Below are 11,114 nucleotides of genomic sequence, written 5' to 3'. Positions count from 1 at the left end.
CCCAAGCTTATGTTGTCTTCACTGAGGACCACCAGCAAAAGAGAACTTCTTGGTGTTCCAATTATAGAGACAGATTCTTCAGTCACATGCTTAGCTGTTGGCGGGGGTAGGAGGTGATGTGATTGGCCAGGCACGGGTCATGTGCCCATCCCTGTAAATGGGAATAGGGCGGGAGGCTGAACTTGACAGGAGAACCACAGGGAACAAGGAAGAAGTGGCTTCCCAGAGGAAGGAGCGGTAGGCAGACAAAACAACATATGCCCATCTATATATTCGTCTTTGTGTTTGGAAGAATAACAGGATGAGAAAGATCTCGACTGACAGCATTTGTGAGGGGAAGTCTTCTGGGATCTATTTGACCATAAGTAAAATATGGCTGTTAAGAAACTGAACACAATCATAAGCAGTAACTACAAAGTTGTATTTCTATATCAGGGGAGGTAAACCTTTCCTCCAGAGAATCCTCTGTTCATACGGCACTGAAGGACTGCCCGTGTGGATGACGGTATCGATTTGTTCTGCAGGTAGAATCAGGACCAACGAGCAGAGATTACAAGACACAACTGTGGCCAATGTTGTGGACTTGCAACTGGTTTCTGAAGCAAGAGGGAAACTTTAGGACTGGCCTAAGGAGCTCACAGAAGAAACAGAGAGAGTAGAAAATGGGCAGGCACCAAAGGGACCTCAGAGGCCGGGCAGCAGTGTCCCCGCATGGAGAGGAGAGGACTTTGGTAGAAGGAGCCTTCAGTGAGAGGCAACCCTGGGCGGGCCCCTCCATGAGGGAGAGTCGAAGCCAATAGAAAGGAAGGTCAATGGCGGACTCCTGAAAGATCATAGAAAGATAATAGAGATTTGCTACCTAGACATACAGATTCCATATAAGAAGCCTGCTACTGACTAAGTCTGGCTGCACTGGGATGGCAGCCTCACAAAGTGGCGAACGCCGCAGGCTGTCCTCCTTCTGGGCTGCTGGGCTGAACTTCCTGCACTCCCTACTTCCAGAGCCCTGCCACCTGCCGCCCCTGGCACTGTCACTCCCTCCCCTCAGGGTGCCATCCCATCCTGTGTCAATCCATATCCTTCTGAGCCAAGGGAGGCGATCTTCCAAGAGCTTCCCTGACTTCACACTTCCTTCCTCCCAAGTTGTTCTTTCCATGTCATATGCTCGCCTCCTGCCTCTCCTGACCCCTCCCAGCCGGTGTTCCCTCCATCAGCCTCGGTCTTCCCATTCGTCTCTGGACTTCGCCTCTCTCTGTCTCTGTCTCTGTCTCTGTCTCCCTCCCTCCCTCCCCCTCCCTCGCCTTTTCCCTCTCCTTCTCTCTCCAAACACAGACAAGACTCAGGAGTCCCCTATCCCCTCTACCCTTTTTATAAACCTATCTCCCGGCGTGGAAGCTACAGATGCTATATTTCCACCAGCCTCCCTTGCAGCTAGAGTAGTCCTGAGACCTAAACTCTGCTAATCAGATACTCCTGCCCCCAGGCTTAGAATCAGGGTCTGCTGGTGCAGAGAAGCAAGGACCAGGAGGGTCTCTCTTTGGCTGAAATGCCAGTTTCAGAACTGAGTTCCTGGAGCAGCAGTGACCCCAGTGCTTGCAGAAATGCCAGTGTCCAGAGCCAATGGTGTCAGCAATGCAAGCCCCATTGGTCTCCATTGATGCTCTTCCTCTCAGAGCCCCAGACCTCTTCCAGAGATTCTGGAAGCCACCCAAGTGACTTTTAAATATGTGTCTTTACTGCTGAAATGAGCAGAGTTGATTTCTCTGAGAGCAATCGAGCACTTCGTTCGATACACTGGTCTGTCCTGACTCCTTCCTTCTACGCGGGCCTCTCACTGCTGCGGCCTCTCCCGTTGCGGAGCATAGGCTCTGGACGCGCAGGCTCGGTGGCCATGGCTCATGGGCCCAGCCGCTCCGCGGCATGTGGGATCCTCCCGGACCGGGGCACGAACCCGTGTCCCCTGCATCGGCAGGCGGACTCTCAACCACTGCGCCACCAGGGAAGCCCTGGAGTCCTTCACTTCCTGAGAAGAGGCAAAGAGAGGCTCTGTGCTGGCGCCCACTGACCACAGACCCTGACCTGGACCACCAGCTGAGCTCTTCCCTGAGAAGCTACTCAGCCCTGGGACGGGCTCTCAGGTGAAGACCCCGTCTCTGTCCGATCGGGCCACTATAACACAGTACCACAAGTTGGGCAGCTTATCATCGACAGACATTTATTTCTGACAGCGCTGACATCAAGGTGCCCGCCAGCGTGGTCGAGTTCTGGGGAGAATCCGCTTTCTCTCTCTCACAGACTGGGCCCTCACATGGTGGGCAAAGGGGCCAGGGAGCTCTCTGGGGCTTTTTCTCTTAGAGCAGGAATCCCATTCATGAGGGCTCCCCAAAGGCCCCACCTCTTAATACCATCACCTTGGGGAGTAGGCTTCACATATGAATTTTAGGGAGACATGGACATTCAGACCATAGCAACACTTGTCCTCTGCCCTTCCTCACCTGCTGCCGCTTCTTATCTTCTAGGGCCTCTCCTGCACGGCCACCCAGCTCTCCCCCACCCTCCCCCTCCCTCCCCCCTCCACTTCCAGCAGTGCCTCTGTCTCCCTCCAGAAAACTCCCCTTGCCTGCTGTTCCCGCTCTCGGTCCCGTCTAACAGAGAAGCCAAGATATCCCCAATTCCCTGACTACTCCATAATAGGCCATCAAATCCAGAAAGCAGTGTGATTACCATGGCAATTCGTCAGAACGGAATTCTACGCGTGTGTCCTCCGGCAGCATCCGGCACGCCTGCCTTGAGGGCGTGCCCAGACTCGAATTCCGGCTGTCTTGCTCTGTGCGGTGGAGTGCTGAGCCCTGGGCTGCCTAGTTGTGTGCATTTCTGAAGGCATTCTCAACCAAACTGCCCATACTCCATCAGCCCGGCACCATGCACATCAGGATACCTATCATCTTCTGAGGCTTCAGAATATTCATGAGAGGATGACATTCTTAGTCGAGCAGCACAGACTCCCTACGCTTCAGGTTTCCCCCCTAGAGAACAGCGCCAGGCTGGGGAGAAAGAAAATATCCTTCATGGAGGCTTGCTAATGAATACGCACTCTCTCCATTGCTCTAGGATTCCAAAGCCTTTTTTTTTTTTTCCCTTGCCTTCTAGCCAATTTACTAGAAAACAGTGTACTTCAAGAGTACTGCTCTGGCGCCTCACAGAATTGCTTTTTCTGAATTGCACTTAGTGTCAGGGCATCAGCTTCCCTGAGGCACTGGACCAGAAACAGGCAGACGGAACTGTTAGATCCATGAAGGGAGGTGACCTGGTCCACGCTTCCCCTGTGACAACTCACGGCACAAATTCGTCTCGGGCTTTTATTGACAAGCTGACTAGTTTTTTACATTTTGGACACTGGAAATCCTGGGGGTTTTTTTGTTTGTTTGTTTGTTTCTTTGCTTCAGCTGCTATAAAGTATAGAGCCAAATTTGTGTCCCAATTTTGTACATTAACATACCACAGTTTTATTCTATTTTATATTCTTTTCTTTTCCTCTGATTTCCTCTCTTATGGATTTGATCCTTTTGTATCATGTATATTTTGGAAGCTGACTTAAATGCTTTTTTAAATGTTTGAAAATTGTTATTTATTTTCCAGAATTCATGTAAAATGTGAACTTTTTAATTCAATGAGACTTGCAGGAAATGTGTACTATAAAACTACACAGATCTCATATAGATATATAAGATACATAAGATATATTTAATACCTTAATTGGAAATCAATATCTAAATATACGTGAATACTGTATATGTATATATGTATATCTATTCATTATGCCTACATATATAGACACATAGATACATATATATGTATGCATAAATGAATCACTTAGCTGTACACCTGAAACTAACACAACATTGTAAATCAACTATACTTCAAAAGATAAATATATATATGTGTGTGTGTGTGTATATATGTATGTATGAATCCTTTTTGAATTGGGGATGGGTATAGCAAACCCCAAGTAGAAGGGTAAAAATTAAAATGAATAGTTTGTTTCTACTCTTTACATGATAGCTGCTATTATTTTAAGGTACTCCAGTGAAGCCAGGGCCGAGAGGGATAACAGAGACTTGCCATACACACAGTCATCCCCTCCATACGTGTAGTAGCCAGCTAGCAGTAAACGTCATAGTGCAGCTTGACTGATGTAATCAGTATCCTTTACCAATGCAGCATTTGGGATATCCAGCTTTGAAATATTGTTATGGGACCAGAGATGTGATCTGGAAATCTTTTAACCGTGGGCATCTTTGAATGGAATGAGGACAGGCTGGTAACATCAGGGACCTCACTGTCCCAGGCCATGACATAGCTGCTAAATTCCAGTGGAATTCAATTCCAGGCTCGTTGCTGAACGCTTTCTGTGTACCCAGCGCTGCGCTCAGGGGAGGAGACCTGAAAGACCCAGGTCCTGCTGTGGCCCAGCTGTGCTGAGGGCAGGACACGTGAAGGACTCCGGTCTCAGCCTCCAGACTCAAAGTTCAGTGGTTCCCAACTTTCGGGGAGGTCCATACTCTCTTGGGAATATAATAAAAGCTGTAGGCTTTCTCCCCAGAAAAAAATAAAGGTACACACAAGACACTTGCCTGCCTGTCAGCCTCTCCCCGTGCTGGCTTATGGACCCCAGAACAAGAGCCCCTATCCTGTATTCAAGAGAAAAACAATATATGATTAGCTTTCTAATAGAACTGGCATCAAATGCCCACTATATATCAGACATTTTCCTTACATTGTCTCAGTTAATTCTCACAGCAACTCTTTGAAATAGAATCTACTATCACACCCATTTCACAGCTGAGGAAACTGAGGACTAGACCTAATAAATAACTTGACCAAGATTACACAGCTAGTAAGTAACAGAGCTAGAACTGGAACTCAGGTATGGCTGGCTCCAGAGTTAACACTCACGTTGCTAGAAGGGATTGATTAAGACAAAAGGAATTCAACAGAGGAATAATCAGCCAGGCACTCTGAGACAGAGAGAAGAGAGGGTGCAGACACCGAGGTGTGGGGGTAAGTATACAGGACACTGGGGCCAGGTTGCATGAGTTTGAATCTTGGCTCTGCCACTAACTCCATGACCCTGGTCAAGTAATTTAACTTCTTTGTGCATCAGTGGTCTTAGGTATAAAATAAGCTTAACAGCAACTTCTTGTGTGGATTAGATAAAATTACAGTTTATGAAGTAGTTAGAACTGTGTCTGCATTTAATAAGCAATCGATAGATGGTAGGTCTTTTAATTAGAAAGCAGCACAGCAGGATGACCCCAGGCCTTGGGGATGAATCCAGGCCCATCACGCTGGGCCCCCATTGAAGGGCTAAATGTATCTTGGACACATGTTCTTCCTGTATTTGTAAGTCATGCTGACAACTTTGGGGGGATTACACTGTATGAGTCTGCTCAGGCTGCCATGACGAAATACCATAGATGGAGTGCTTAAGCAATGGAAACTTACTTCTCACAGTTCTGGAGCTTATAAGTTCAAGATCAAGGTCTGGCGTGATGAGATTCTGCTGAGAGCTCTCTTCCTGGCTTGTAGATGGCCGCCTTCTTGCTGTGTCCTTACGTGGTGGAGAGAGAGCTCTGGTGTCTCTTCCTCTTCTTATAAGGACACCAGCCCTGACAGATTAGGGCACCCTTATCACTTCCTCACAGGCCGTAACTCTAAACCCAGTCACATTGGGGCTGGAGCTTCAACGTACGCATCTGGGACTTTGACAGTTTTGGAGATCCCATTGTGAAGTCCAAGTGGATCCAACTTTCAGAACGTCATTGCCCAAAAAGGTGCACCTCCTAGGCCAGGTAAGGCCAGGAACATATTTTCTTGGTGCCTGGAGTGAATCCCGAGTGGTAATAGAATTCACCTCTTTGACTCTCTGTTTCTCTTCACTCCACCCCTGTCCCATGATTTTTGGTTCTATTTCTGGTCCTTAGACTAGTTTGTTTCTGGTTCTGATTTGCACGTGGCCAATAATTTATTCCCCACTGGCAGCGATGATTAGGAATCTGGCTTTATGGTCTAAGCATATAGGAAGATGATGAGAATCTTTCTCAGCCACATGAAATACAGTAAAGACTTGGGGTTAATAATAGTCTTTGTGAGGGTGGGGTGCTTAATAGTCTCACCTGTCTGTTTATGAACTCAAGTCAGTCACGTCAATATTTCATGCACACCATAAACGAGATCAGTCCTCTGAGGTATGGACTTGCTCTGCTCTAAACTACAGACTCTGGAAGTTGGATTACAGCAGAGAATGATGGTCTAAAGGATGTTGGTGCAAAGGACTCCACCAGAAACTTCTAACGATCGATAGCTCAAGGAATAAGTTTATGGCTATAGACTTCCAAGCTGATGCTGCTTAGACAACATTCAATATCAGAGATTAAGTCAGAATTTCCAGAACCCTTATTAGTGGTTCCCAACCAATAGAGATGTGGCATCTGGCAATGTCTGAAGACATTTTTGGTTGTCACAAGGGGAGAAGGGTGCTAGTGGCATTTAGTGGGAGGAGGGCAGAGATGCTGCTGAACACCCTACAGTGCACAGGACAATGCCCACAACAGTTAATCTTCTGGCCCAAAACATCAGTAGTGCCAAGGTTGGGAAACCCTGCGCTAGTGGTATGTACCTCGCTTAGTTATTGATTAAAATTTTTTAACTTGTGTAAGGATTGGTGTTAACTTGTAAAAATGTAAATAATTGTTTATTGTGGTAAAGTATATGTAACCCAAAATTTACCATTTTAATTGTAGTGACATTAAGTGCGTTCACATTGCTGTGAATCTCATCTCCAGAACTTTTTCATCTTCTCAAACTCCATACACATCAAACACTAACTCCTCTTTCCCTCCTCCCCCAGCCCCTGGCAACCACCGTTCTGCTTTCTATCGCTATGACTTTTGACTATTCTAAGTCAAATTCCACCCCACATAAGTGGGACCACAGGGTATTTATCCTTCTGTGACTGACATATCAATTAGCATCATGTCTTGAAAGTTCATCAGTTTTGTAGCATGTATTAGAATTTCCTTCCTTTTTAAAGCTTAATAACATTCCACGTTTTGTAGACCACATTTTGTTCATCCATTCATCCGTCAATAGACATTTGTGTTATTATCACCCGTTGCCTATTATGACTAATGCTGCTGCGAACATGGGTGTACAAATATCTGTCCAAGTCTCTGCTTTCAATTCTTTTGAGTGTATACCCAGAAGTGGAATTGCTGGGTCAGATAGTGATTCTGTGTTTTATACAACAGCTTCACCATTTTACAATCCCACCAGCGATGCACAAGGATTCCAATTTCTCCACATCCTTGCCGATACTCCGAACGGGTGTGAAGTGGCATCGCATAGTGGTTTTGATTTGTATTTCCCTAGCAGTCATTAGTGTAGACTGCAGAGCGTTGTTTCATGTGCGTATTGGCCTTTGTATACCTTATTTGGAGATATGTCTATTTAAGTATTTTGCCTGTTTTTAAATCGGGTTGTTTTAATCGTTGTTAAGTTGCAGGAATTCTTTATATATTCTGGATATTAACCCCTTATCAGATATATGGTTTGCAAATATTTTCTCCCAATCCGCAGGTTGTCTTTTCCCTCTGTTAATAGTGTACTTTGATGCACAAAATTTTAAATTTTGATGAAGTCCAATTTATGTATGTTTTCTTCTGTTGCTTGTGCTTTCAGTGGCATAGCCAGGACATTGTTGCCAAAGCCAATGTTATGAAGCTTTTCCGTTTTCTTCTAGGAGTTTTATAGTTTTAGCTCTTACAGTTAACTCTGATATATTTTGAGTTGATTTTTTGTGTATGGTGTAAGGTAAGGGTACAACTTCATTCTTTTGCATGAGGGTATCCAGTTTTCTCAGCACCATTTGTTGAGAAATCTGTCTTTTCCTTATTGAATGGTCTTGGGACCCTTGTGCCAAGGTTTATTTACGTGAAAGGGTTTATTTGGGGCCTGTCTATTCTATTCCACTGATATATATGCCTTTATGCCAGTATCACACTTATTAAAATTACTGTAGCTTTGCAATAAGTTTTGAAATCCAGAACTGTGAGTCCTCCAACTTTGTTTTTCTCTGTCAGATTGCTTTGGCTGTTCAGGCTTCCTTGAATTTTAAGATGAGTTTTTCTATTTCTGGAAAAATATCATTGGGATTTTGATAAGGATTGCATTGAATCTGTGAATCACTTTGGGTAGTATTGGCATCTTTACAATATTAAGTCTTTTCAATCTGTGAACAAAGGATGTCTTCCCATTCATTTGTGTATTCTTTAATTTCTTTAAGCAATGTTTTATAATTTTCAGTGTACAAGTCCTTTGCCACCTTGATTAAGTTTATTCCTAAGAATTTTATTATTTCTGATGCTATTGTAAATAGAATTGTTTTCTTAATTTCCTTTCTGGATTGTCATTATTATTGTATAGAAATGCTGCGGATTTTTGTATGTTGATTTTATGTCCTGCAATTTTGCTGAATTCATTTATTAGTTCTGACAGGTTTTTGTGTGTAATCTTTAGGGTTTTCTACATATATGATCATGGCGTCTGTGAACAGAGATAATTTTACTTCTTCCTTTCTAACTTAAATGTCATTTATTGATTGATTGATTTTGCTTAATTGTTCTGGCTAGAACTTCCAACACTATTCTGAAAAGAAATGACAAAAAATAGGCATCCTTTTCTTGTTCCTGACCTTAGTGAAAAAGTTTTCAGTCTTTCACCATTGAATATGATGTTAGCTGTAGGTTTTCATATATGGCCTTTATTATGTTGAGGAAGTTTCTTTCCATTACTAGTTTATTGAGTCTTTTTATCATAAAAGGGTGTTGAATTTTGTCAAAAATCTTTTTCTGAATCAATTAAGATGATCACACAATTTGTTTCCTTCGTTCTGTTAATACGTATTACATTAATTGATTTTCATGTGTTGAGCCATCCTTGCATTCTGAGAATAAATCCCACAATCCCACTTGGTCACAGTGTATAATCCTTTTAACATGCTGCTAATTTTGGTTTGCTAGTATTTTGTTAGGGATTTTTACATAATATTCAAAAGTAAAGGTGTGTAGTTTTCTTTTCTTGTAATGTCTTTGTCTGGCTTTGGTATCAGAGAAATTCTGGTTTCATAGAACAAGTTAGGAAGTGTTCCCTCCTCTTCAATATTTCAGCACAGCTTGAGAAGGATTGGTGTTAACCCCTATTTAAATGTTTGGTAGAATTCACAAGAGAAGCAATCTGACCCAGGACTTTTCTGTGTTGGAAGATTTTTGATTACTGATACAGTCTCCTTACTAGTTAGAGGTCTATTTGTATGTCCTATTTCATCATGATTCAGTCTCAGTAGGTTGTGTGTTTCTAGGAATTTGTAAATTTCACCTAGGCTATTCAATTTGTTGACATACAATTGTTCCTACTACTCTCTTATAATCCTTTTTATTCCTATAAAATAAGTAGTAACGGCCCCACTTTCATTTCTGACTTTTGTAACTTGACTTTTCTTCTCTCCTCTTTTCTTCCTAATCGATTTAGCTAAAGATTTGTCAACTTTGGGCTTCCCTGGTGGCGCAGTTGTTAAGAATCTGCCTGCCAGCGCAAGGGACATGGGTTCGAGACCGGGCCTGGGAAGACTCCACATGCCGCGGAGCAACTAAGCCCATGCGCCACAACTAATGAGCCTGAGCTCTAGAGCCCGCAAGCCACAACTACTGAGCCCACATGCCACAACTACGGAAGCCCGTGTGCCTAGAGCCCGTGCTCCACAACAAGAAAAGCCGCGACAATGAGAAGCTCGCACACTGCGACAAAGAGTAGCCCCGGCTCACTGCAACTAAAAGAAAGCTCGTGCACAGCAATGAAGACCCAACACAGCCAAAAATAAATATAAATAAATAAATAAATTTATATAGAAAAAAAGATTTGTCAATTTTGTTCATCTTTTTCAAGAACCAACTTTTGGTTTCACGGATTTTTCTATTGTTTTCTATTCTCTATCTTATCTCCACTCTAGTGTTTATTACTTCCTTCCTTTTGTTAGCTTTGGGTTTAGTTCTTTCTTCTTTTTCTCAACTGCAAAGTTAGGTTGTTGAATTGAGATCTTCCTTTTTAAATGTGTTAATGGCTAGAGATTTCCCTCTTAGCATTGTGTTTGCTGCCTCCCATAAGTTTTGGCCTCCCATAATTATGTTTTGTTTCCATTTTCATTTCTTGCAAGATATTTTCTAATTTCACTTGTAACTTTTTCCTTGACCCATTGGTTGTTTGAGAGTATTGTTTAATTTCCATATATTTGTGAATTTTCCAGTTTTCATTTTGTTATTGACTTCTAGTTTTATTCCATTGTGATCAGAAAAGATATTTTGTATGTGGCTTAACAGAAATAGGTACAGGGCTTCCCTGGTGGCGCAGTGGTTGAGAGTCCGCCTGCCAATGCAGGGGATACGGGTTTGTGCCACGGTCCGGGAGGATCCCACATGCTGCGGAGTGGCTGGGCCCGTGAGCCATGGCCGCTGAGCCTACGCGTCTGGAGCCTGTGCTCCGCAACGGGAGAGGCCACAGCAGTGAGAGGCCTGTGTACAGCAAAAAAAAAAAAAAAAAAGAAAGAAATAGGTACAAAATAATTTTGCTAATATCACTCACAAATTATTGTTATCCAAAGAATTTTGTCCTGTAGAGATGCAAATGATTTATACCTTACAGAAGACTCCAAAAGTTATTATTCCGCTATAGAACATTAACCAATTTGTATGGAATTTTGTAATCTTCTTCCAGCATTCTTTCTGTGCCTATAAATACTTCTGTATCTCCCATAGTCCCTTGAAACAGCTCTCTCAGTTCACTGGCTCCTTCAATCATGAGTTAAATAAGTCTTTGGCTTGTGTTTAATCTAATAAACAAACAAATAAATAACTCTAACAGAAAATTGGGATATAATTAGGTCAAATAAAAATGTTTCTCAGAGACAGGAGTAACCTGTTCATATTTGGAGAAGGGGAAAAATCGAGGAGAGAAAGGGACTAAAAGTGGGATAAATGAGACCTCACGCACAGGCAGAGGTC

At 43.2% G+C, this 11,114-nt stretch overlaps 1 protein-coding gene across 2 annotated transcripts in view; it reads left to right on the top strand.

Moving 5' to 3' along the window:
- Positions 1-9,895, top strand: part of RAB4A (RAB4A, member RAS oncogene family) — a 95,962-nt gene extending 86,067 nt beyond the window's left edge. Inside the window, exon 7 of one of the 2 annotated variants that reach the window (XM_060286282.1) lies at positions 9,589-9,895. In XM_060286282.1, the coding sequence (XP_060142265.1) occupies positions 9,589-9,710 (122 nt within the window). In that variant the 3' untranslated portion in view covers positions 9,711-9,895. The remainder of the gene's footprint in view (positions 1-9,588) is intronic. The other variant, XM_060286284.2, reaches the window with a different exon arrangement.
- The last annotated feature ends 1,219 nt before the right edge of the window (positions 9,896-11,114 follow it).

The sequence above is a fragment of the Globicephala melas genome, chromosome 16, assembly GCF_963455315.2.
Source record: "Globicephala melas chromosome 16, mGloMel1.2, whole genome shotgun sequence".
Taxonomy (NCBI): Eukaryota; Metazoa; Chordata; class Mammalia; order Artiodactyla; family Delphinidae; genus Globicephala; species Globicephala melas.
Note: the sequence above shows the minus strand (reverse complement) of the source record. Positions and strands in the feature narration are given on the sequence as shown.